The following is a 27,363-nucleotide window of genomic DNA, read 5'->3' on the forward strand; positions in this document are numbered from 1 at the left end:
TGAAAATATTTTCCCTTTGTGTCTTAACATTGGATGATGCCATTGCAGTATTATTCAGGGAGCATCAGGCGCATTTTATTCCAGTCATGTTTTGTTTGTAATATTCCAAATAAACTCAGGGCGTCGCTGCTCACCTGCAGATACAGGAAGTTCTTTTCTCCACCCACTGCAAAAGAGGCAATTGTAGCATTAAACCAGAGCTGCCATTGATGAAGGCGCGGCCTACCGTAATTCTTCCATTACGTTTTCATTTTATCAGGCACTGGGAACTTTTGCGTGTCCGTGTCATTTTTCTGGAAAAACAATGGACCACAAGGGGAAATCGTTGCTGAGATTTGTGTACGCTTTTGCTTTATTCGTCCACATCACTGCTGCAGACCTGAGCTATTCTGCTCCGGAGGAGATGAGACCTGGATCCATTGTTGGAAATATTGCAAAGGATCTCGGCCTGGATGTAGGGAAATTGTTCACTCGTAAAGCTCGTATTGATACCGAGGAAAGCTATCAGCACTACTGCGATATTGATGTTAAAACGGGGAATTTTGTCATCAGAGAAAAGATTGACCGAGAGGAGCTGTGCGGGGAAAAGGTTTCATGTATGCTGAAATTTGAATTAGTCCTGGAGAGCCCTTTGGAGCTGCACCGCATTTCACTGCTCATCCAGGATGTGAACGACAATTCACCCGTTTTCCCAAAGGATACAGTAAAACTGGAAATAAGCGAGTCGGCGATTAAAGGAGCTCGATACCGTGTTAACGAAGCGCACGACGCTGACATCGGACAGAATTCAGTTAAACAATACAGTTTGCAAAAGAATGAACACTTTGTTTTATCTGTTCGAGACGATACTGATGGATCTAAGAACGTCGAGTTGGTGTTAGACAAAGAGCTCGACCGTGAAAAAGAACACGACTTAAATTTCGTGCTGACTGCTGTTGATGGTGGTAATCCACAAAGATCAGGAACTGCCAATATACACGTGACTGTGCTGGATGCTAATGATAACGCCCCAGTGTTTGAGCAAGCCCTTTACAAAGCCAGTCTGCCTGAAAACTCTGCCCTTGATACTGTAGTCGTCACAGTAAGTGCCAGTGATGCAGACGAGGGAGTCAACGGGGAGGTGACCTATGATTTTAGCCGCATTTCAGAAAGAGCAAAGAAGGTTTTCTCCCTGAACAGTAAAACTGGAGAAATAAAAGTCATCGGGCCACTTGATTTCGAGAGCAATTCAAAATATGAAATGCGCATTGATGCCAAAGATGGTTATGGACTTTCATCTGATTCCAAAGTAATGATTGATGTCACTGATGTAAATGACAATGCTCCAGTGATATATTTGAAATCCTTGATAAATCCTATACCTGAGAACGTGTCACCTGGTACAGAGGTGGGCATCATTAACGTGCAGGATCGAGATTCAGAGAGTAACGGACAGGTGCGTTGCTCCATTCAGCAAGGCGTTCCTTTTAAGTTGGTTCCGTCTATTAAAAACTATTATTCTCTGGTGAGCACAGGACAACTGGACCGTGAACTAGTGTCTGATTACAACATTACAATCACTGCCACTGACGAGGGCTCCCCACCTCTGTCCTCCTCTAAAAGTGTTCAGTTATCTGTAGCAGACATCAACGACAACCCACCTGTGTTTGAGGAGCAGTCGTACAGCGCATATGTGAGTGAAAACAACAAACCTGGCTCCACTTTATGTTCCGTTAGTGCTCGAGACCCCGACTGGAGACAGAACGGGACAGTGATTTATTCTCTGTTAGCTGGTGAGGTGGGCGGTGCCCCGGTGTCCTCCTATGTGTCTGTGAACGGAGACACGGGGGTGATCCACGCTGTGAGGTCGTTTGATTATGAACAGCTGAGGAGTTTTAAAGTGCACGTGATGGCCAGAGACAACGGTTCTCCTCCTCTGAGCAGCAACGTGACCGTCAGTGTGTTCATGTCGGATGTGAATGACAACTCTCCTCAGATCCTGTACCCCGCCCCGGAGGGCAACTCGTTCATGACCGAGCTGGTCCCCAAAGCTGCACACGGAGGCTCTCTGGTGTCCAAAGTGATCGCGGTGGACGCGGACTCCGGCCAGAACGCCTGGCTGTCCTATCAGATAGTCAAATCCACTGATCCTGGACTTTTCACTATCGGTGTCCACAGCGGAGAGATCAGGACACAGCGGGACATTTCTGAATCTGACAGCATGAAACAGAACCTGATCGTGTCAGTGAAAGATAACGGACAGCCCTCTCTGTCTGCCACGTGCTCCATGTATTTACTTATATCTGATAACTTGGCTGAGGTGCCAGAACTGAAGGACATTTCTTATGATGAGAAGAATTCCAAACTGACCTCTTATCTGATCATCGCTCTGGTGTCAGTGTCCACCTTTTTTCTGACCTTCATCATCATCATCCTGGGTGTGAGGTTTTGTCGCAGGAGAAAGCCCAGACTGTTGTTTGATGGAGCAGTCGCCATCCCGAGCGCGTATCTGCCTCCTAATTACGCAGATGTTGACGGCACAGGAACTTTACGCAGCACTTACAATTATGACGCCTACCTGACAACAGGATCTCGAACCAGTGACTTTAAGTTTGTTTCCTCTTACAATGACAACACACTGCCTGCTGACCAGACTCTGAGGAAAGATCCCACAGACTTTTCAGATGCTTTTGGAGACTTGGATTCTTCCGTAGAGGTAGGAGCATTTCAACGTAGTCTGCTCGTCCCCTGTGATGCATTTTGGTTGGCTTGTGTAGTTTTTAACTTATACACTAATCCCTTGTGTCAGATATTCATAAGTGCTGTCTGTGATTCAGGCTTTTAGCGTAGCTAATGTTGTTAAGTCTCACACGGGTTTTTAAACACCATTTCTCGCATTCATTCATTGTCCGAACACTCAGGACGGTATAGTAGATCAACGTGACATGCAACATCTTGGTGTCTCAGTGACAGCCTTCCTTCCAGATTTCAATGTGTCTTTCCATGGTGCTGAAACAATCCTGTCAGTGAGCTCAGTTGTGCTTCAGTTGTGAACACCCACCCCTCCAACGCAGAGAAAAAAACAAAACAAAACAAAAACAATGGGTCAATGGCGTTTGTTTGAAGTGAACAATTTCACACGCAAGCACCTTTTGTGTTAACATAGCTGTTTAGTGCCATAAATCAATCCATTATTCACCCGTGAGCTACTGAATTTTTGCATGGAGCATGGCTGACAGTACCTAATTCAGTTTGTTCAAGCACTGTACTTAACTTTGAGGGACATAAGTAATTTCACTTTCTGCTACTTTGCATTTACACCTTTACATTTCAGAGGGAAATGTACTTTTTACTCTATGACGTATATCTGATAGCTATAGTGAGTACTCTCTATTCAGATTGACACCTTGAGAACATATGGTAAGATTGTGAAATACACAACATTGTTTAAGATTTAAACACTGGTAAATAATCATTTTAGCTTTCAATTAATTGCAAAAACGCAGCACCTTGTTGAGTCTCCGTCTCACATTTGTCTGTGAGTTGTTTGCATTTCAGACAAAGCGACGTTCTCTAAAAACTGCACTGAGGGTTTTATTTAGATAACTGTTCAAGGCTCAATGAGATAAAATTGTTCAACATTTAACAAAAATCAATTAAAAAAAAAAATAAAGAGAAAAATACAAACTTGTCTGAAAACATTATGTCTACTTTCCTATGAACAGTGTTGTGCCCTCTCAGATGTATCTGTAAGCCGTAGCAGGGGGCCAATCCCCCTGAAGTCAACTACAAGACTTAATACAAAACAATTCAAAGTATTCAAAGTCAAACATTGTCCAACTTCAACATTAAAATGCCGCTTGCATATGGACGAATCAGTGTTAACGATCTGATGATGTCATACAGAAAATCATTCAAGGCGTAATTTTTCTGCAGAAAGACTATTTTTAGTTTGATATCTTAAGTATGTTTTTCTGATAATGCTTCTATACTTTTACTTGAATAAAATCTTAAATGTTTGACTAGTAATGGATTTTTTTTAAGTATTATTTTTCCTTTTACGTAGTAACACTCATACTCTTTACCAAATGATGTGTGTTTCTTCCACCACTGTCCGTGGTGCTGAAACTTGCATCTCTGTTGTCCTGTCCACGCAATTGCTGAACTATAGTTGGGACATTTCTAAGTTGTCTACATGGTAGGACATTGAGGACATAAGGAAATAGCATGTTTAATCTGATTTTGTTCATTTTCTCTGTGTATTATCCACTGCATTGTAGGGTTTTTTCTTTTCAACACCGGGCACAGATTATATTTGACTGAATGTCACCCGAAGGTGATTTTTACTTCGTGAAGGCTTTTTCACAGCATAAGACTGTGAAGACCAAATGCGACTGATGGCGTCGCTGTTGACCGGCAGAAACTGAACACACACCACTCCACCCACGACTGCTGAATGTGTATCAGTTGCATTTTTTTCCCGAGAGAATCGCTTAAATCCCTGATCGTATGTTTGTGTTCACTGGGGCTGAGTGTTTGATGATTGACTCTTTTGGGATATATTTATTATCCTGCTCTGGACAGTAAATTTTGCAAGCGGAAGATGCGTTTTTTTGGCATGATGGGAGACAAAGGATTTTCAACGTTTTGTTCAGTCCTCTATTTCGCTTCCTTCTTTGTAATGCTGCACCTCGTTAATGGAGATCTGAGCTATTCTGTTCCAGAGGAGATGAAACGCGACTCTGTTATTGGAAATGTAGCCAAAGATCTCGGTCTTGATCACAGAAGGTTTTCTCCTCGACAGGCCCGTGTTGATTTTGAGGGAACTCGGAAAAGGTACTGTGACATTAACGTGAATACAGGAGATTTGATCGCATCAGAGCGAATGGATAGAGAAAGCCTTTGTGGCAAGAAACCCTCATGTGTCGTGAAAGTAGATCTGGTGTTAGAAAATCCTCTGGAGCTTCACCGTGTCAGCCTTCATGTCCAAGATATTAACGACAACTCGCCGCAATTCAGAGAAAATTTGATTGACATGGAAATAAGTGAGTTAGCTGAAAAGGGAAGCCGATTTCCAATCGAGGAGGCCCATGACGCAGATATCGGTCAAAATGCAGTTCAAAGGTACAGCCTTCAAAAAAATGATCATTTCATTTTATCTGTTGACAGCAACAAGGTTGATCTTGTACTTGAAAATAAACTTGATCGAGAGAAACAAAAAGAGCTGAATTTGCTCCTCACAGCTTTGGATGGTGGCTCTCCTCAGAGATCAGGTACAGTCGTCATACACGTCACTGTGCTGGATGCTAATGATAACGCCCCAGTGTTCAGCCAGGCCGTTTATAAAGCCAGTCTGCCTGAAAACTCTCCTCCAGAGAGCACAGTGATTACTGTTAGTGCTACAGACGCAGATGAAGGAGTGAATGGAGATGTGACATATCACTTCGGCCACGTATCTGATGACGATGTGAATGTTTTCTCTATTGATCCCAAAACAGGAGAAATTAGAGTCAGTGGTGTGATTGACTTTGAAGAAAGTAGTTCTTTTGAAATGAGGGTTCAAGCTAAAGATGGTTTAGGACTAACATCGTACGCCAAAGTAATAATAGATATTACTGATGTAAATGATAATGCTCCAGAGATATATCTGAAATCTCTGTCCAATCCCATACCTGAGAACGTGTCACCTGGTACAGAGGTGGGCATCATTAACGTGCAGGACAGAGACTCTGAGAGTAACGGAAGAGTTCGCTGCTCCATTCAGCAAAACGTCCCTTTTAAGTTGGTTCCGTCTATTAAAAACTATTATTCTCTGGTGAGCACAGGACAACTGGACCGCGAACTAGTGTCTGATTACAACATTACAATCACTGCCACTGACGAGGGCTCTCCACCTCTGTCCTCCTCTAAAAGTGTTCAGTTATCTGTAGCAGACATCAACGACAACCCACCTGTGTTTGAGGAGCAGTCGTACAGCGCATATGTGAGCGAAAACAACAAACCTGGCTCCACTTTATGTTCCGTTAGTGCTCGAGACCCCGACTGGAGACAGAACGGGACAGTGATTTATTCTCTGTTAGCTGGTGAGGTGGGCGGTGCCCCGGTGTCCTCCTATGTGTCTGTGAACGGAGACACGGGGGTGATCCACGCTGTGAGGTCGTTTGATTATGAACAGCTGAGGAGTTTTAAAGTGCACGTGATGGCCAGAGACAACGGTTCTCCTCCTCTGAGCAGCAACGTGAGCGTCAGTGTGTTGATATCGGATGTGAACGACAACTCTCCTCAGATCCTGTACCCCGCCCCGGAGGGCAACTCGTTCATGACCGAGCTGGTCCCCAAAGCTGCACACGGAGGCTCTCTGGTGTCCAAAGTGATCGCGGTGGACGCGGACTCCGGCCAGAACGCCTGGCTGTCCTATCAGATAGTCAAATCCACTGATCCTGGACTTTTCACTATCGGTGTCCACAGCGGAGAGATCAGGACACAGCGGGACATTTCTGAATCTGACAGCATGAAACAGAACCTGATTGTGTCAGTGAAAGATAACGGACAGCCCTCTCTGTCTGCCACGTGCTCCATGTATTTACTTATTTCTGATAACTTGGCTGAGGTGCCAGAACTGAAGGACATTTCTTATGATGAGAAGAATTCCAAACTGACCTCTTATCTGATCATCGCTCTGGTGTCAGTGTCCACCTTTTTTCTGACCTTCATCATCATCATCCTGGGTGTGAGGTTTTGTCGCAGGAGAAAGCCCAGACTGTTGTTTGATGGAGCAGTCGCCATCCCGAGCGCGTATCTGCCTCCTAATTACGCAGATGTTGACGGCACAGGAACTTTACGCAGCACTTACAATTATGACGCCTACCTGACAACAGGATCTCGAACCAGTGATTTTAAGTTTGTTTCCTCTTACAATGACAACACACTGCCTGCTGACCAGACTCTGAGGAAAAGTCCGACAGACTTCGCTGATCCCTTTGAAGACTTGGGTGCTTCCCTAGAGGTAGGCTCATTTCAAAGTAGTCTACTCGTCTCATGTGATGCATTTTGATTGGCTTGTTGGGATGTTTAACTTGCACACCAGTCATTTGTGTCCGACATCCAAATGTATTTGGTCACCCTGATGAGTCTCCAGAGGCAGGACACATACAAATTGTATGTAAGACTCAATGTTGATTGTGACTTTGCAAGAATACGGCCGTGAACTTCAGGGATCCTTGAAAATAGATTTGTCAATATGCATTTGGCCAACAAATTTTTCTGATGTCTTTGGTGAGTTGGATTTAAAACATAATTTCACAACATTTCAGCTTAAGAATTTTTTCTCTTCCTTTGCTGACAGGGTTGCGCATCATATAAAAATATTCACCTGTGTGTTCACAGATGGAAGGAATGTCTCTTCGATACACATTTCAGATTTTGTTTGGCCTTAGGTCTTAGTATTTCCCAGATGAGGTTATATGGGTTGCATTGTATATGTGTGTATTGTGTATGGTGAATGTATACAGTCAGTATGTTGTCCTGTTGGTGAGGTGTTACAAGCACCCATATTCTGATTCTCTAAACAATATGTCTGACCAAAAGTGCCATCCTTTTACATAGCAATACAGTGTAATGGTAGTTAGAAATAATAATAATCCTATTTATCCAGCTACTTCTACTACTAATGATAATATGAAAACATTTAAAAATTTGTTGATAAAAACATTGAAAAGCCTTGATATTGAATGTTATAATTTTGCAGTGATCTGTGTGGTGTTGGAGAAAGGTTGGTTATTCTGATATAATTTTCTGATTATGATATCCTTCAACAAAGCCATCTCACCATGACTGAAAATTAAGTCTTTTTCAGCCTTTTGCCTTAGCTCTAACAAGTAAATTTTGCTGTGTTGTGCTGACAGGTGACATGGTCTCACCAACAGACACATGCAAGGTGGCCTTGGATAGATTTTGCACTTTTTTCATTTCTGTGAACTCCTGTCATGATGCATCGATGAATCCTGTTTTCCACAGAGTCATAGTCAACTCGATAGAACAAACAAGGGGAGAAGGCCACTTTAACTACAGACTGATTCGCCAAAAAATATTGCTTTACAATTTAGCAATGTAAAGTATGTAATTCAGTAAAATCATGTTTTCAGCAAATGAACAACTGAGACATGTATTATGTAGAAAAGAAATCTCACGAATAAAATCAACATAAACACATTAACCATACATGACAGGCCAACCAGACCAGATATTGAAAATCCAACCAACCTGCTAACTAATTTTCTAGGAGTCTGTGATCTTCTCCACAGAGCAGATGCTGCTCAGGATTCCCACCAGTTAACAGTCGCTGGATTGTCAGAACACACTGATGTGTTTTAAGATCAGATCCCTGTTTAGGCAGCATTCTGTGGTACTGCCTTTAAAGTAGTTTACAAAGTAGAACCTCATTGACTCGTGCAATTAAGACCTGTTGCTTCCTCCTCTGTGTCAACATAACCTTGCCTTGGATGTATGAATGATGCTCTTATGTCCAGTGCAGTAGGGCTTTCAAGCCTGATTTCATGCAATGCTACTTTATTATGAAGGAGTTCATTTTTGAGAAGTCAGCTAGTGTCCTTCTCATGTAAATATTATGTGTACTAATATGGAAGTGCACTCTTCTGAGCATGGTGGCTCCCATTTTTCATAACAGCACACTTCATCAAGATTATTATTTTTTCCCTCCGTTTTAGCTCTCTGGTAAATATTTATACTGTCAAAGGCACTTAACGCAGAGCATTGTATAATATTGGCTTTGTGTGTGATTTCTTTTTAATTTAAGACGTCAGTGTACAACCTTATTCTTTTACATATCTTACACCACTCCAAGATTACTGTTTCTGGTTATCTTTCCAAAACTTTGATTTAATCAAATTCTCAGTGCTCAGTGAATAAAGTCACACCGGTCTGAAGTTACATATTTCTTCTGTATCCGCAGAAGATGGTTTGGGATAGATTGAAGACAGTTGATTCGCAAGTCGGCCACAAATTGTCTCTTTTCTTGCGAATGCGGTTGGTTTACTAGCGTGGCCTTTAAAGTTGGGCTTGGCTGTTTGATAATGTGTCATGTTTTGTATATAGAAATGGTGTGTTTACTGTCCATAATTCAACTCTGAAATAACTATTCATTGATTAAATATTGATGACTTGTTCTCTTTTGCTCGTGGATTTGCGCCACAATATAATGAAACAAACGCCGGAACAGTTACAGTGGAAGCATTCAGTGTTGAGCTTTGACGTGCAAAGATGAAATTGAACTCATAGTGTCGCTGTTCACCAGCAGAGGAAAGACACGTCCAGCACTGGCGAGGCTTGATCTTCTCTTTGTCAAATTCTACCCTTGGATACGCCACGGACAGTCGTTCTTTTTAGACTCACCTTTTGCATGTCCAACTGATTTGTGATTATGTTAAACTGGACAGTAGAGATTTTCGCACTGGAATAAACAACACGAACGTTTTTGAGCTGTGTCCCAATATTTACCCAGGATGGCCCAAAATGGATATTCAGCTGCAGGCCTGCTTTGCAGCTTTGGTTTCTTTCTTCATCTGCTTCACATCGGTAACGGAGATGTGAGCTATTCTGTTCCAGAGGAAATGAAACCCGGATCGGTTATAGGAAATATCGCAAAGGACCTCGGGTTGAACGTGTGGAAATTATCTGCTCGAAAGGCCCGCATTGACAGCGAGCCGAACCGTGAACGGTATTGTGACATAAACCTTAACACTGGAGATTTGATTGTAGCTGAAAGAATTGACAGAGAAGCGCTTTGCGGGGAAAAGGCATCTTGTATCCTGAAATTTGAGCTGATCTTAGAGGGACCGCTTGAGTTGCACCGCATTTCACTTCAAATACACGATATCAACGACAATCCGCCTGTTTTCACTAAAGATGAAATTAAGATAGAAGTCAGTGAATTAGCTGTTAAAGGATCTCGCTTCCGTGTTTTGGAGGCACACGATATAGATATTGGGCAAAACGCAGTTCAAAGCTATGCATTACAGACGAACGATTATTTCGTGTTGAAGACTCAGTCAAAATCTGATGGGGGTAAATTTGCAGAGCTAGTGCTGAACAAAGAATTAGACCGCGAGGAACAGCAGGAATTGAAATTATTGCTGACTGCACTAGATGGAGGTAGCCCTCAAAGAACAGGCACTGCAACTGTGCATGTGACTATCCTGGATGCTAATGATAACGCCCCAGTGTTTAGTCAGACTGTTTATGAAGCCAGTCTGCCTGAAAACTCTCCTCCCGATACTATTGTGGTGACAGTGGCTGCAAGTGATGCAGATGAAGGTCTAAATGGAGAGGTGACTTATGAATTAAGTCGTATTTCGGAAACGGGAAGAAAAGTATTTGCTTTAAATCAAACCACAGGAGAAATTAAAGTAATAGGGCCGTTGGATTTCGAGAAAGAATCCCTGTACGAAATGCGGGTAGACGCCAAAGATGGTTACGGCCTTACTTCAGATTCCAAAGTGATAATCGAAATCTCCGATGTTAATGACAATCCACCCGTAATCAGTTTAAAATCTCTTAATAACCCCATACCCGAGAATGTGTCACCTGGTACAGAGGTGGGCATCATTAACGTGCAGGACAGAGACTCTAAAATTAATGGACAGGTGCGCTGCTTCATTCAGCAAAACGTTCCTTTTAAGTTGGTTCCGTCTATTAAAAACTATTATTCTCTGGTGAGCACAGGACAACTGGACCGTGAACTAGTGTCTGATTACAACATTACAATCACTGCCACTGACGAGGGCTCTCCACCTCTGTCCTCCTCTAAAAGTGTTCAGTTATCTGTAGCAGACATCAACGACAACCCACCTGTGTTTGAGGAGCAGTCGTACAGCGCATATGTGAGTGAAAACAACAAACCTGGCTCCACTTTATGTTCCGTTAGTGCTCGAGACCCCGACTGGAGACAGAACGGGACAGTGATTTATTCTCTGTTAGCTGGTGAGGTGGGCGGTGCCCCGGTGTCCTCCTATGTGTCTGTGAACGGAGACACGGGGGTGATCCACGCTGTGAGGTCGTTTGATTATGAACAGCTGAGGAGTTTTAAAGTGCACGTGATGGCCAGAGACAACGGTTCTCCTCCTTTGAGCAGCAACGTGACCGTCAGTGTGTTCATGTCGGATGTGAATGACAACTCTCCTCAGATCCTGTACCCCGCCCCGGAGGGCAACTCGTTCATGACCGAGCTGGTCCCCAAAGCTGCACACGGAGGCTCTCTGGTGTCCAAAGTGATCGCGGTGGACGCGGACTCCGGCCAGAACGCCTGGCTGTCCTATCAGATAGTCAAATCCACTGATCCTGGACTTTTCACTATTGGTGTCCACAGCGGAGAGATCAGGACACAGCGGGACATTTCTGAATCTGACAGCATGAAACAGAACCTGATCGTGTCAGTGAAAGATAACGGACAGCCCTCTCTGTCTGCCACGTGCTCCATGTATTTACTTATTTCTGATAACTTGGCTGAGGTGCCAGAACTGAAGGACATTTCTTATGATGAGAAGAATTCCAAACTGACCTCTTATCTGATCATCGCTCTGGTGTCAGTGTCCACCTTTTTTCTGACCTTCATCATCATCATCCTGGGTGTGAGGTTTTGTCGCAGGAGAAAGCCCAGACTGTTGTTTGATGGAGCAGTCGCCATCCCGAGCGCGTATCTGCCTCCTAATTACGCAGATGTTGACGGCACAGGAACTTTACGCAGCACTTACAATTATGACGCCTACCTGACAACAGGATCTCGAACCAGTGACTTTAAGTTTGTTTCCTCTTACAATGACAACACACTGCCTGCTGACCAGACTTTGAGGAAAGATCCCACAGACTTCGCTGATCCCTTTGAAGACTTGGATGCTTCTGTAGAGGTAGGCTCATTTCAAAGTAGTCTACTCCTCTCGTGGTGCATTTTGATTGGCTTGTTGGGATGTTTAACTTGCACACCAGTCATTTGTGTCCGACATCCAAATGTGTTTGGTCACCCTGATGAGTATCCAGAGGCAGACCACATACAAATTGTATGTAAGATTGAACGCTGATTGTGACTTTCCAAGAATACGGCCATGAGCTTCAAGGATGCTTTCAAGTAAATTTGTCAAAATGCATTTTCCCCATTTAAGCCACGAGCAGTCCTTTTTTTTGCAACTTGTTTTTTGGCACAAGTCTCCATATTTCTGACGTGATAACCATGCCAAAAGCCACTATTCTGTGTCCCCCTGATATGTTAATAAAAATACGTTAACCTTATATAGCGCTTTTCAGGATACTCAACAACGCTTAAATTCTTCAGTAACTTCGTGGGTCAGATTTCAATTTGTCGTGACTTTGATACTTTTCGTTCAGTGCTTGGTTATCAGTTAATATTGTTTATTCCCAATTTCTGCATCATATCCTTTTGGAATTCATGAAAATGCCTGGGTAGTATGCTTTGTTTTAATTATTTGCAGGTGAAGAGGCTTCTGTACTTCCAGCTTACTGAAGTACAAACGTAGCATTGAGGACATTCCATTGTGTACTGAGGATCTCGTACATATTGAAGTGCGGTCGTTTAAATGCCGTTTAAACGTCACGCCTAGAGATATGTGGATTCATTTTAATTTTCAACCAAATTTAGTCGAATCCTTTGGTCTCTTGCTCGCCATTCAAACGCTGTCCATGGTGCTGAATTGTGTTGCCTGTGAAGTTCCCTGTTAAACGAACCCAAAACATCGCATGAACATGTGTTCTTTTTGTGTCTAAACATTGATGTACAGCATCACGGACTTGATTATGGGAGCAGCTGGGGAATTTTATACCAGCAGTTATTTGTAATTTTCCAAATAAACTCACGGCGTCGCTGCGTACTTGCAGATATGAAGAGGTTCATTTCTCCACCCTCTGCAAAAGGAGTCATTGTAGCCTGAACGCCAGAGCTGCCGTTGTTGCGGGAGCGGCGTATCTTCTTTTTTCCCCCATTCAGTTTTAAGTGTATCGTCAACAATGAAAATATCCGTATCAGTGTCTTCTTTTGGGCTAAAAACAATGGACCTCAAACGGCATTATTTGGTGAGTTTCATCTGCGTCTTTGCTGTCGTTCTCCACATCACCGCTGCAGACCTGAGCTATTCTGCTCCGGAGGAGATGAGACCTGGATCCATTGTTGGAAATATTGCAAAGGATCTCGGCCTGGATGTGGGGAAATTGTTCACTCGTAAAGCTCGTATTGATACCGAGGAAAGCTATCAGCACTACTGCGATATTGATGTTAAAACGGGGAATTTTGTCATCAGAGAAAAGATTGACCGAGAGGAGCTGTGCGGGGAAAAGGTTTCATGTATGCTGAAATTTGAATTAGTCCTGGAGAGCCCTTTGGAGCTGCACCGCATTTCACTGCTCATCCAGGATGTGAACGACAATTCACCCGTTTTCCCGAAGGATACAATAAGGCTTGAAATAAGTGAATCCGCCGATAAAGGAGCTCGATATCGTGTTAACGAAGCGCACGACGCTGACATGGGACAGAATACAGTCAAACAATACAGTTTGCAAAAGAATGAACATTTTGTTTTATCTGTTCGAGACGATACTGATGGATCTAAGAACGTCGAGTTGGTGTTAGACAAAGAGCTCGACCGTGAAAAAGAACACGACTTAAATTTCGTGCTGACTGCTGTTGATGGTGGTAATCCACAAAGATCAGGAACTGCCAATATACACGTGACTGTGCTGGATGCTAATGATAACGCCCCAGTGTTTGAGCAAGCCCTTTACAAAGCCAGTCTGCCTGAAAACTCTGCCCTTGATACTGTAGTCGTCACAGTAAGTGCCAGTGATGCAGACGAGGGAGTCAACGGGGAGGTGACCTATGATTTTAGCCGCATTTCAGAAAGAGCAAAGAAGGTTTTCTCCCTGAACAGTAAAACTGGAGAAATAAAAGTCATCGGGCCACTTGATTTTGAGAGCAATTCAAAATATGAAATGCGCATTGATGCCAAAGATGGTTATGGGCTTTCATCTGATTCCAAAGTAATGATTGATGTCACTGATGTAAATGACAATGCTCCAGTGATATATTTGAAATCCTTGATGAATCCTATACCTGAGAACGTGTCACCTGGTACAGAGGTGGGCATCATTAACGTGCAGGACAGAGACTCAGAGACGAATGGGCAGGTCCGTTGCTCCATTCAGCAAGGCGTTCCTTTTAAGTTAATTCCGTCTATTAAAAGCTATTATTCTCTGGTGAGCACAGGACAACTGGACCGTGAACTCGTGTCTGATTACAACATTACAATCACTGCCACTGACGAGGGCTCTCCACCTCTGTCCTCCTCTAAAAGTGTTCAGTTATCTGTAGCAGACATCAACGACAACCCACCTGTGTTTGAGGAGCAGTCGTACAGCGCATATGTGAGTGAAAACAACAAACCTGGCTCCACTTTATGTTCCGTTACTGCTCGAGACCCCGACTGGAGACAGAACGGGACAGTGATTTATTCTCTGTTAGCTGGTGAGGTGGGCGGTGCCCCGGTGTCCTCCTATGTGTCTGTGAACGGAGACACGGGGGTGATCCACGCTGTGAGGTCGTTTGATTATGAACAGCTGAGGAGTTTTAAAGTGCACGTGATGGCCAGAGACAACGGTTCTCCTCCTCTGAGCAGCAACGTGACCGTCAGTGTGTTCATATCGGATATGAATGACAACTCTCCTCAGATCCTGTACCCCGCCCCGGAGGGCAACTCGTTCATGACCGAGCTGGTCCCCAAAGCTGCACACGGAGGCTCTCTGGTGTCCAAAGTGATCGCGGTGGACGCGGACTCCGGCCAGAACGCCTGGCTGTCCTATCAGATAGTCAAATCCACTGATCCGGGACTTTTCACTATCGGTGTCCACAGCGGAGAGATCAGGACACAGCGGGACATTTCTGAATCTGACAGCATGAAACAGAACCTGATTGTGTCAGTGAAAGATAACGGACAGCCCTCTCTGTCTGCCACGTGCTCCATGTATTTACTTATTTCTGATAACTTGGCTGAGGTGCCAGAACTGAAGGACATTTCTTATGATGAGAAGAATTCCAAACTGACCTCTTATCTGATCATCGCTCTGGTGTCAGTGTCCACCTTTTTTCTGACCTTCATCATCATCATCCTGGGTGTGAGGTTTTGTCGCAGGAGAAAGCCCAGACTGTTGTTTGATGGAGCAGTCGCCATCCCGAGCGCGTATCTGCCTCCAAATTACGCAGATGTTGACGGCACAGGAACTTTACGCAGCACTTACAATTATGACGCCTACCTGACAACAGGATCTCGAACCAGTGACTTTAAGTTTGTTTCATCTTACAATGACAACACACTGCCTGCTGACCAGACTCTGAGGAAAAGTCCGACAGACTTTCTTGAGGCGTTTGGCGACACTGACACTTCTCCCCAAGTAAGAATTCCACAGAAACTTTATCGGTACTCTTTTCACTTTTCTTTAGTCCAGGTGCTACATTTTCCCCTTGATTGTAATGCACAAATCTCATGTATATCACATACGTCCGCATGGTCCATTACGTTGCAATCGTAGTACACATATTGACTAACACGTGTCACATTTTCCATACAGAGTAATAATCTGTGTTATGGTTCGCGCTCTGATTTACGACCAGGGCGCATATCCTGAGTGCCATATGATGAGCCTCAACAACTGTAATACACCAAGTATGGAAAATACAATATGATGATTTACTTGTAACTAGTTGACGGAACTGTGTAATGCAGTCTTTTTGACATGTCGCTGTCCATGGTCATGCTTACAATGAAAAACCCGAGATTCTTCCCTTTAAGTTATACATTCAAAGAAGCTGACGATAGGCACATATTTACATCAAATGCTTCTAAATTATTGTTTGTGTTTCTCTTATTTGCTAGTTTTTCAAGTTAGGCATGTTACCACTGACAACACAGTCCAAGATCTGTATAAATGGAAACCTTATAACCTTATTAATGCCTTGATTATCAATACAAATCCCTCATCAGAATCTCAATCTCACCCTAGCAATTTCAGTGAGTATGTAGATTGCATTGTGTCGTTTGATGGTTTTTGACCAACAACATACGTAAATGAGCTGGATAAAATATGTCAACACACATTTCAGTACAATGCGGTATAAATGGCCTACAGAGTGCAAGTAATTTGTTAAAAAATTATGATCTGCTTTCGCACTACCTTCCTTTTTGATGCCATCCATCTCTCCGTTCTGTTTTCGTAGTGGTTTCAGATCTTAGCAGTCGTGAAATGTTGACATCTATCTGGTGAATTGTAGCAGCAACCCTTGTTGTGATGTACAGGACCGTGTATACACCTGATAAAAGCCAGCACAAGTCTTTTACTGCGTTTTGACCCGTCTACAGCAAGTTACCTTGTTCTTACGCTGGTAAAGTGTTACTGTTTTTAAACATTTGCGATTGTGTTTTCTCAGGAGTTTGCTTGATATCAGACAAATGCGCAGCTGTTTCTCTACCGACCTTGTTGAATAGGATTCAGCCATGTCAGTGCATTCAGATTCCATCAGTATTAGTCCAGTATCTTTAGTTTTGTACAACTGAATGTTAACTGTGGTCAACACCAGTCTGTTTGTCCCCAGAAGCTGAGTTCTGCCACAGGACTAGTGACATAATCATTCTGTTATCCTTGAGTCTGTTTACTTTGAGACGCCATTGATTTAATAGACCCTTAAGTCTCGTGGCTCACCGATGAACCAACAGCTTATTTTTTCAGAAGCCAAACGTGACAATTTTTCTGAAAGTGTTTTCAGAAGTAAGCATTTGCGCCCCATTTATGCAGGCGAATCCGCTCTGTCCATGGTGCTGAAAAAATGAACCTTTGGTGCAGGCAAGGCACTTCAGGTGAATGTCTGTATGGGGTGCTCCTGGTATCAGTTTATTTAGTTCAGACAAACATGTCATTAAAATGTCGTGAAAAAAGGAAAAACTGAATATTTTGCAGTTAATTCTTCAAATTTGCATTCGCTTGTTTTCAATTCAATGTTTTTGTCAATCAGTGCAACACTTGCGCGGCTTTTACGTTTTCCAGGAAGTTTAACACTCCGCATAAAAGCAGCCTACACATTGTTTAATCTTGGCAAGAAATCGTATCTTACATATTCTCTTATTTTGGTTTCATTGTATATTACGCCTTTAATCTGTTGAGGCGCCACCTTGTGCTCTGTGTGCTTACATTGCGAAAGGTTGGTATCACACCATTAGCCTTTGACCATAAAGCTATCATTTAATCACATGCTATATCTCACAGGAACACATAGTGTCGCTGTCTACCAGTTTTCTTGGAAATAGAGCCATGCTGTGGAGCACAGCATCTCCACCCATTGCCCCTAAGCTTTGTGTTTCCAGTTATGCTGCGACTGCGGAACGAGCTGTGAGATCGTGTTGCTGATTTCTGTCTTTGGATTTACCTGATTGAATCCATCTCATGCGTAGTCGCGAGTTTTACTAAATACCCCTAAGATATCTATCCTTGCTGCGGATATTTGTCATTTTGAATCATGGAACACAAAGGATTTTCAATGCTTGGCCTGTTTACCCGCGTTGTCATCTGTCTGCTTGGGCTGCCATCCGTTTGCGCCGAGGTGAGCTATTCTATCCCAGAGGAGATGAAAGCAGGAACAGTCATCGGAAATATAGCTAAAGATCTTGGTCTGGATATAACCACCCTGTCAACTCGCAAGGCCCGTATTGACTCCGATGGGAATTACGAGCGATTTTGTGTTATACATTTGAAAACCGGGGATTTAAGTGTTGCAGAGCGGCTTGACAGAGAGAGTCTTTGTGGCACTAAACCATCTTGCATCCTCGGCCTGGAACTTGTTCTGGAGAATCCGTTAGAATTGCATCGCATAAATGTGCACGTCCAAGATATAAATGACAACTCACCGCAATTCAAAAGAGAATTAATTAAAATGGAAATTAGCGAGTCCGCGGAGAAGGGCACTCGTTTTTTAATCGAGGAAGCACATGACGCGGACATTGGTCAAAATTCCGTTCAGAGGTACAGTTTACAAAAGAATGACAATTTTATTCTGATGATTGATGCTAACAGAGTTGAACTTGTTCTGGAGAATAAACTCGATCGAGAGACACAACAAGAGATCGATTTGCCTCTAACAGCTATTGATGGTGGTTCTCCACAAAGATCAGGCACTGTAATGATACACGTCACTGTACTGGATGCTAATGATAACGCCCCAGTGTTTAACCAGGCGGTCTACAAAGCGAGTCTGCCTGAAAACTCTCCCCTTGAAACTGTAGTGGTAACAGTAAGTGCTAATGATGCAGATGATGGGGTGAATGGTGAGGTGACGTATGACTTTGGTCATGTTTCAGAGACAGATGAAAAGCTGTTTTCGATTAATGGTAAAACTGGAGAAATACGAGTTATTGGTACCACGGATTTTGAGAAGAAAAATTCATTTGAACTGCGAGTCATGGCAAAAGATGGACTTGGATTAAGTTCTTACGCTAAAGTTTACATAGATCTAACTGATGTAAATGATAACGCCCCAGTAATTAATTTAAAATCTCTGACTAACCCCATACCCGAGAACGCGTCACCTGGTACAGAGGTGGGCATCATTAACGTGCAGGACAGAGACTCTGAGAACAACAGACAGGTGCGCTGCTCCATTCAGCAAAACGTTCCTTTTAAGTTGGTTCCCTCTATTAAAAACTATTATTCTCTGGTGAGCACAGGACAACTGGACCGCGAACTCGTGTCTGATTACAACATTACAATCACTGCCACTGACGAGGGCTCTCCACCTCTGTCCTCCTCTAAAAGTGTTCAGTTATCTGTAGCAGACATCAACGACAACCCACCTGTGTTTGAGGAGCAGTCGTACAGCGCATATGTGAGTGAAAACAACAAACCTGGCTCCACTTTATGTTCCGTTAGTGCTCGAGACCCCGACTGGAGACAGAACGGGACAGTGATTTATTCTCTGTTAGCTGGTGAGGTGGGCGGTGCCCCGGTGTCCTCCTATGTGTCTGTGAACGGAGACACGGGGGTGATCCACGCTGTGAGGTCGTTTGATTATGAACAGCTGAGGAGTTTTAAAGTGCACGTGATGGCCAGAGACAACGGTTCTCCTCCTCTGAGCAGCAACGTGACCGTCAGTGTGTTCATATCGGATGTGAACGACAACTCTCCTCAGATCCTGTACCCCGCCCCGGAGGGCAACTCGTTCATGACCGAGCTGGTCCCCAAAGCTGCACACGGAGGCTCTCTGGTGTCCAAAGTGATCGCGGTGGACGCGGACTCCGGCCAGAACGCCTGGCTGTCCTATCAGATAGTCAAATCCACTGATCCTGGACTTTTCACTATCGGTGTCCACAGCGGAGAGATCAGGACACAGCGGGACATTTCTGAATCTGACAGCATGAAACAGAACCTGATTGTGTCAGTGAAAGATAACGGACAGCCCTCTCTGTCTGCCACGTGCTCCATGTATTTACTTATTTCTGATAACTTGGCTGAGGTGCCAGAACTGAAGGACATTTCTTATGATGAGAAGAATTCCAAACTGACCTCTTATCTGATCATCGCTCTGGTGTCAGTGTCCACCTTTTTTCTGACCTTCATCATCATCATCCTGGGTGTGAGGTTTTGTCGCAGGAGAAAGCCCAGACTGTTGTTTGATGGAGCGGTCGCCATCCCGAGCGCGTATCTGCCTCCAAATTACGCAGATGTTGACGGCACAGGAACTTTACGCAGCACTTACAATTATGACGCCTACCTGACAACAGGATCTCGAACCAGTGACTTTAAGTTTGTTTCCTCTTACAATGACAACACACTGCCTGCTGACCAGACTCTGAGGAAAAGTCCAACCGACTTTGTTGAAGCGTTTGGAGGTTGCGATGACTCTCCAGAGGTAGGACCACGTTAATTATCTAGCCAATCCACTTACAGCTATCATGTATATTTTCCTTTCTTGTCTTTTTGAAGGCAACCATCATAGAAAATGTAATATTAGTTTGGGCTGATGTTAATCCCTATAAATGCATTACAAGTTAAAAGTTGTCTCATCTTATAATCACAACACATTGCTTGCTGACAAGACTGAAACAAGTCCAACAGACTTTGCTGAAGCACAAAGGGGAGCGATTCCTTTGAAACTGGCGTTACTACATGGCTTTACCAACAGTCACTAAAATCCCTAATGCATAATGAGTTTGGCATTCATTTGAGGGATGTTATTGAACTGGCTAAACCGGTTTCACTTCAACCCACCAGTACACCAATAAATCACAAAATGTTGTGAAGCTTCTGTAAAATTTACATCCTCAGCTTCGTTTCATGGTCCGTCGCTGTCCATGGTCCTTAACAAAACCGTCGACCCCTAAATTTCGTCTGCTATTTTCCTTCAAATGATGGTGTTAATCAAGCAGACATTGGTTGTGTAATCACAGAAAATACGTTTAACAGTTTGATTTTTGTACATCTTTTACCTTCCTTTGGTTGGTGTTGATTACTGCAGTTCTATCTTAAGCAATTATCAAAGTCAAGTACAGTGGTAGATTTAGGAGACCAGAATGCCTTTTGATATGCACCGTGAAAAGTACTGCAGTCAGATCGAAGTTGTAAAATTATCCCTCTTCGTCCTCTAGTTTTTACATGTTATTTCTGTGTCGGCTGCTATTTTTCAACTCTGTTGTGACACTGTTGTTTCCGATTATGTTGAATTTCATAACAACATATTCTAAGTTAATTCGAATAGCATAGTTTTTGCTTAAGCGCATTTATAAACGAGAGGCACAGGATTGTAGCAACACTTGATCATGTCACGCTCTCAAACACAACACCCTCTGAACACACAACCTGACGACTGGCAGGATAAGTGAGTGCACACGCCAACGGCGTAATTGACTGAAAGTTTATTAATTACGGAAGGACTTAAGCATTACATTGCGTTACATCAAAGGGGTTCCTGTACTTTTGTGGTTCTGCAGTGCGCATTTCCCCGCGTAAAAACTGTTGATTTGGTCGTCTGCCTGCCTGCCTGCCTGCCTGCCTGCCTGTCTGTCTGTCTGTCTGTCTGTCTGTCTGTCTGTCTGTCTGTCTGTCTGTCTGTCTGTCTGTCTGTCTGTCTGTCTGTCTGTCTGTCTGTCTGTCCTGGGTACAGTCTCTTCAGATGGATTGAGCTGAAGTGTACTGACAATATGCAGAGTGGCTGTTTTTTGTAATCTTTCTGACATGCTGTAAGTGTCGCTGTCTACCAATAGAAAAGTGAAATAGTTTGCATATGAAACCATCAAGCGTCTCCACCCACACTTTTCCTCCTCATTGTTTGCCAAACCAGTATCTGTCTTCAGTCGCTCACATAATTACACAGGCCTGTGTGTTTGTCAGGAATACTGATCAGATCATCCATATTTCTGATTCATTTTGATTGCTGAAGGATGGAGTACAACGGATTCCCAGGGAACCTTTTCTGCGGCCTACTTGTCTTGCTGTTTGGATTGCAACTGTGCTATGGCGATGTAAGCTATTCTTTTCCAGAGGAAATGAACCGTGGATCAGTGATTGGAAATATTGCCAAGGATCTTGGGCTTCAAGTAAGCAGACTTTCACCTCGGAAGGCTCGACTTGTCTTCGAAGGAAATCGTAAGCGTTATTGTGAGATAAGGGTTGATACCGGAGAGCTAGTCGTTGCTGATCGGATTGACCGAGAGGAGCTTTGTGGAGCGAAGATTTCATGTGTTTTGAAATGTGAATTGGTCCTTGAGGATCCACTCGAATCGCACCGGGTATCTTTGCAAATTCAGGATGTAAATGACAACCCCCCAGTTTTTGCTAAGGATGCCATTAAACTGGAAATTAGTGAATCAGCTAACAAAGGAACTCGTTATAGAATAAATGCGGCACGTGATGCAGACATAGCACAAAACGCTGTGCAAAACTACGTTTTACAAAAAAACAGTTATTTTGCTCTAAATGTATTAACTAATTCTGTCGGTGCAAAATACAGTGAAGTGATTTTAGATAGAGAACTGGATCGCGAAGAACAACAAGAGGTGACTCTCTTGCTGACAGCCGTTGATGGTGGCTCTCCTCAGAGATCAGGTACAGTCGTCATACACGTCACTGTGCTGGATGCTAATGATAACGCCCCAGTGTTCAGCCAGACTGTTTATGAAGCCAGTCTGCCTGAAAACTCTCCCGTAGAGACTTTTGTGGTGACAGTGAGTGCCACTGATGCAGATGAAGGCGTGAATGGTAAAGTAACATATGAATTCAGCGGAATAAGTGATATTGCAAGACAGATATTTTCATTGGATGAATATACTGGAGAAATTAGAGTAGCAAAAAATATTGACTATGAAGAAGAAGCAAAATTCGAAATGCTAATTGAAGGAAAAGATGGCTATGGCCTTTCCTCAGAAACAAAGGTGGTCATAGATATAACTGATGTAAATGACAATGCCCCAGTGATATATATTAATTCATTAGAAAACCCCATACCTGAGAGCGTGCCATCAGGTTCAGAGGTGGGCATCATTCATGTGCAGGATGCAGACTCGGGGAAAAACCGACAGGTTCGCTGCTCCATTCAGCAAAACGCACCCTTTAAATTAGTCCCGTCCATCAAAAATTATTATTCTCTGGTGACCACAGAACCACTGGACCGTGAACTCGTGTCTGATTACAACATTACAATCACTGCCACTGACGAGGGCTCTCCACCTCTGTCCTCCTCTAAAAGTGTTCAGTTATCTGTAGCAGACATCAACGACAACCCACCTGTGTTTGAGGAGCAGTCGTACAGCGCATATGTGAGCGAAAACAACAAACCTGGCTCCACTTTATGTTCCGTTACTGCTCGAGATCCCGACTGGAGACAGAACGGGACAGTGATTTATTCTCTGTTAGCTGGTGAGGTGGGCGGTGCCCCGGTGTCCTCCTATGTGTCTGTGAACGGAGACACGGGGGTGATCCACGCTGTGAGGTCGTTTGATTATGAACAGCTGAGGAGTTTTAAAGTGCACGTGATGGCCAGAGACAACGGTTCTCCTCCTCTGAGCAGCAACGTGACCGTCAGTGTGTTCATATCGGATGTGAATGACAACTCTCCTCAGATCCTGTACCCCGCCCCGGAGGGCAACTCGTTCATGACCGAGCTGGTCCCCAAAGCTGCACACGGAGGCTCTCTGGTGTCCAAAGTGATCGCGGTGGACGCGGACTCCGGCCAGAACGCCTGGCTGTCCTATCAGATAGTCAAATCCACTGATCCCGGACTTTTCACTATCGGTGTCCACAGCGGAGAGATCAGGACACAGCGGGACATTTCTGAATCTGACAGCATGAAACAGAACCTGATTGTGTCAGTGAAAGATAACGGACAGCCCTCTCTGTCTGCCACGTGCTCCATGTATTTACTTATTTCTGATAACTTGGCTGAGGTGCCAGAACTGAAGGACATTTCTTATGATGAGAAGAATTCCAAACTGACCTCTTATCTGATCATCGCTCTGGTGTCAGTGTCCACCTTTTTTCTGACCTTCATCATCATCATCCTGGGTGTGAGGTTTTGTCGCAGGAGAAAGCCCAGACTGTTGTTTGATGGAGCAGTCGCCATCCCGAGCGCGTATCTGCCTCCAAATTACGCAGATGTTGACGGCACAGGAACTTTACGCAGCACTTACAATTATGACGCCTACCTGACAACAGGATCTCGAACCAGTGACTTTAAGTTTGTTTCCTCTTACAATGATAACACACTGCCTGCTGACCAGACTCTGAGGAAAAGTCCGACAGATTTTGCGGAGGTGTTTCAAGATCCTCTGGATCCTCTAGAGGTAAACGCATGTGTTTGTTGTATGCGCCCTCATATCCAGTATTTATTTTTATTTTTATTTTCTTTTTACACGTAATCAAATTTCCTTGCGTATGACTTTTATTCTGAGGTGGAGTGTTAGCCTAATTTAAACAAACACACACACACACACACACACACACACACACACACACACACACACACACACACACACTTCCATTACTCCTGGCCCAGAGAGAAAATTAATGAAGAAATCAGGTGGATTGGGCTGCGCAAGCCAGTATGGTTTGTCATGGGAACAACAGATCCAGCAGCTCCCTGTTGGTCATATTGTGCTTAAATATAGCTAACGTCGCCAACCATTTCTTTTTCAGTCACTGCACCACTGTTTCATATACGAATTGGTACATCGTGTTCAGAAATAAAACCACTTTTTATTTTTATTTTTTTGGAAGAAGCACGTTCATCTGCTGTTTGTCCCGTCTTCTGAGACTCCTGTTCAATCTGCGCCCTGGTACTTGTTAATGGTTACATTACAATCTGTTTTATATCCATGATGCTGAAACGACTCAGCCCTTACAGATTCCCACTGTCATCACTGTTGTGCAGTAAATGCAGTTTTACAGGTGAAACTGCACTCTGTCCTTTACAACCAAACCCCCCGTCTACATTTCACTGGTCATTTACTTTTGTTTGGATGTGACTGCAGTCTGCAACATGTTGTTTTTTGTCTTTCTGATCAGAGTACTCAGTCATTCAAGCCTGTTGTAATATTTACAATTTGCTCACAGTGTCGCTGTCGACTAGCTTTACGTTATGTTGTTACATTACGTTGCCCTTCACACTTGCACATTTCCAGGTTCTTGCAGATTGTCCATCGGTTAAGGCAGAGATGTCGCACCGTTTATAGTCGGACGTGCACTTGTTTTACGAAGAGGATTCCGGTTGGCTGGTTATATTCATTTTACAAGTCTTGGTTGTGGTGGATTTGACACTGGTCCATACGGAAAATGGGACACAAAGCATTTTCAACGCTCGGCCTGCTTTTGGGAGTCTTTCTTCTGGCGCTGCAAACCGTCTGTGGAGATGTATCTTATTCTTTTCCAGAGGAGATGAAACGCGGAACAGTTGTTGGGAATATAGCAAAGGATATAGGAATTGAGGTCGGCAAACTTGGTGCGCGAAAGGCTCGCATTGATGCAGACGGGAACAACAAACGGTACTGTGACATTAATCTGAGCACTGGAGATATCATTGTTGCCGACAGGATTGACAGAGAGGGGCTTTGTGGGAAAAGGGCGTCTTGCGTTTTAAAACAAGAGCTTGTTTTAGAAAACCCTTTAGAGCTGCACCGCGTCAACGTTCACGTTCAAGATATCAACGACAATTCTCCACAGTTTAAAAAGAATACAATAAAATTCGAAATTAGGGAATCGGCCCTGAAAGGTAGTCGCTATCGTTTAGATGAGGCCCACGATGCAGATGTTGGACAAAACGCTATTCAGGACTATAGTATCGAGACAAACGAAAACTTCAGATTGAATGTTATTTCAAAAAGTGGAGGCGGAAAATACAGCGAGTTAGTCTTAGAGAAGGAGTTGGATCGAGAACAACAGCAGGAGCTAACCATTGTACTCGTAGCAACAGACGGAGGCACGCCACAGAGATCAGGTACTGCAGTCATTCACGTCGCTGTACTGGATGCTAATGACAACGCTCCAGTATTCAGCCAGGCCGTTTATAAAGCCACTCTGCCTGAAAACTCTCCTTTAGACACTGTGGTGGTCACAGTGAGCGCGAGTGATGCAGATGAGGGAGTCAACGGGGAGGTGACATATGAATTTGATCACATTTCAGATGAGAGTAATACCGTATTTTCTCTTGATCCGACAACTGGTGTAGTGAAAGTAAGTGGATCAATAGATTATGAGGAGCTATCCACATATGAAATGCAAATTACAGCCAAGGATGGTCTAGGATTAGTGTCGTCTTCTGTATTGATAATTGATATCACAGATGTGAATGACAACGCCCCTGATACCTTCATTAAGTCGCTGACGAATCCCATCCCTGAGAACGTGTCACCTGGTACAGAGGTGGGCATCATTAACGCGCAGGACAGAGACTCTGAGAGTAATGGACAGGTGCGCTGCTTCATTCAGCAAAACGTTCCTTTTAAATTGGTTCCGTCTATTAAAAACTATTATTCTCTGGTGAGCACAGGACAACTGGACCGTGAACTCGTGTCTGATTACAACATTACAATCACTGCCACTGACGAGGGCTCTCCACCTCTGTCCTCCTCTAAAAGTGTTCAGTTATCTGTAGCAGACATCAACGACAACCCACCTGTGTTTGAGGAGCAGTCGTACAGCGCATATGTGAGTGAAAACAACAAACCTGGCTCCACTTTATGTTCCGTTACTGCTCGAGACCCCGACTGGAGACAGAACGGGACAGTGATTTATTCTCTGTTAGCTGGTGAGGTGGGCGGTGCCCCGGTGTCCTCCTATGTGTCTGTGAACGGAGACACGGGGGTGATCCACGCTGTGAGGTCGTTTGATTATGAACAGCTGAGGAGTTTTAAAGTGCACGTGATGGCCAGAGACAACGGTTCTCCTCCTCTGAGCAGCAACGTGACCGTCAGTGTGTTCATGTCGGATGTGAATGACAACTCTCCTCAGATCCTGTACCCCGCCCCGGAGGGCAACTCGTTCATGACCGAGCTGGTCCCCAAAGCTGCACACGGAGGCTCTCTGGTGTCCAAAGTGATCGCGGTGGACGCGGACTCCGGCCAGAACGCCTGGCTGTCCTATCAGATAGTCAAATCCACTGATCCTGGACTTTTCACTATTGGTGTCCACAGCGGAGAGATCAGGACACAGCGGGACATTTCTGAATCTGACAGCATGAAACAGAACCTGATCGTGTCAGTGAAAGATAACGGACAGCCCTCTCTGTCTGCCACGTGCTCCATGTATTTACTTATTTCTGATAACTTGGCTGAGGTGCCAGAACTGAAGGACATTTCTTATGATGAGAAGAATTCCAAACTGACCTCTTATCTGATCATCGCTCTGGTGTCAGTGTCCACCTTTTTTCTGACCTTCATCATCATCATCCTGGGTGTGAGGTTTTGTCGCAGGAGAAAGCCCAGACTGTTGTTTGATGGAGCAGTCGCCATCCCGAGCGCGTATCTGCCTCCTAATTACGCAGATGTTGACGGCACAGGAACTTTACGCAGCACTTACAATTATGACGCCTACCTGACAACAGGATCTCGAACCAGTGACTTTAAGTTTGTTTCCTCTTACAATGATAACACACTGCCTGCTGACCAGACTCTGAGGAAAAGTCCATCAGACTTTGCTGATCCGTTCGAAGATTTAGAGTCGTCTGTAGAGGTGAGATCCGTGTAAAGTTTTTCGCACGTCACTCTTTTTTTTCTTTTTTTTTTAATCTATTGAATCATTTTAATGTCTATCTGGCTACAGCATGTCTTCTCCCACATGTGA

The 27,363-nt window shown here is 43.9% G+C and overlaps 3 protein-coding genes across 15 annotated transcripts in view; all 3 read left to right on the plus strand.

Annotated features, from left to right (window-relative positions):
• Window positions 1-27,363, plus strand: part of LOC139331585 (protocadherin gamma-C5-like) — a 296,020-nt gene that overhangs the window by 8,896 nt on the left and 259,761 nt on the right. For 2 of the 13 annotated variants that reach the window (XM_070963140.1, XM_070963165.1), the window contains exon 1: window positions 9,116-11,900. The exons of 4 other annotated variants lie outside the window; for them this stretch is intronic. In XM_070963140.1, the coding sequence (XP_070819241.1) occupies window positions 9,501-11,900 (2,400 nt within the window). In that variant the 5' untranslated portion in view covers window positions 9,116-9,500. Of the gene's footprint in view, window positions 1-119; window positions 2,696-9,115; window positions 11,901-12,958; window positions 15,445-24,743; window positions 27,253-27,363 lie in introns of those variants that run through there. 7 more of the 13 variants (XM_070963146.1, XM_070963170.1, XM_070963171.1 and 4 more) reach the window with 7 other exon arrangements.
• LOC139331599 (protocadherin beta-16-like) overlaps window positions 4,438-27,363 on the plus strand; it is a 236,821-nt gene continuing 213,895 nt past the window's right edge. The window contains exon 1 of the mRNA XM_070963188.1: window positions 4,438-6,985. Within this exon, the coding sequence (XP_070819289.1) occupies window positions 4,583-6,985 (2,403 nt within the window). The 5' untranslated portion in view covers window positions 4,438-4,582. The remainder of the gene's footprint in view (window positions 6,986-27,363) is intronic.
• LOC139331706 (protocadherin beta-16-like) lies at window positions 17,579-23,990 on the plus strand. Its single transcript, XM_070963335.1, has 4 exons — window positions 17,579-19,945; window positions 22,131-22,290; window positions 22,690-23,870; window positions 23,979-23,990. Exons 1-4 carry the CDS (start codon window positions 17,582-17,584, stop codon window positions 23,988-23,990), a joined length of 3,717 nt encoding a protein of 1,238 aa, XP_070819436.1. The 5' UTR covers window positions 17,579-17,581.

Source organism: Chaetodon trifascialis, chromosome 5, assembly GCF_039877785.1.
Source record: "Chaetodon trifascialis isolate fChaTrf1 chromosome 5, fChaTrf1.hap1, whole genome shotgun sequence".
NCBI lineage: Eukaryota > Metazoa > Chordata > Actinopteri > Chaetodontiformes > Chaetodontidae > Chaetodon > Chaetodon trifascialis.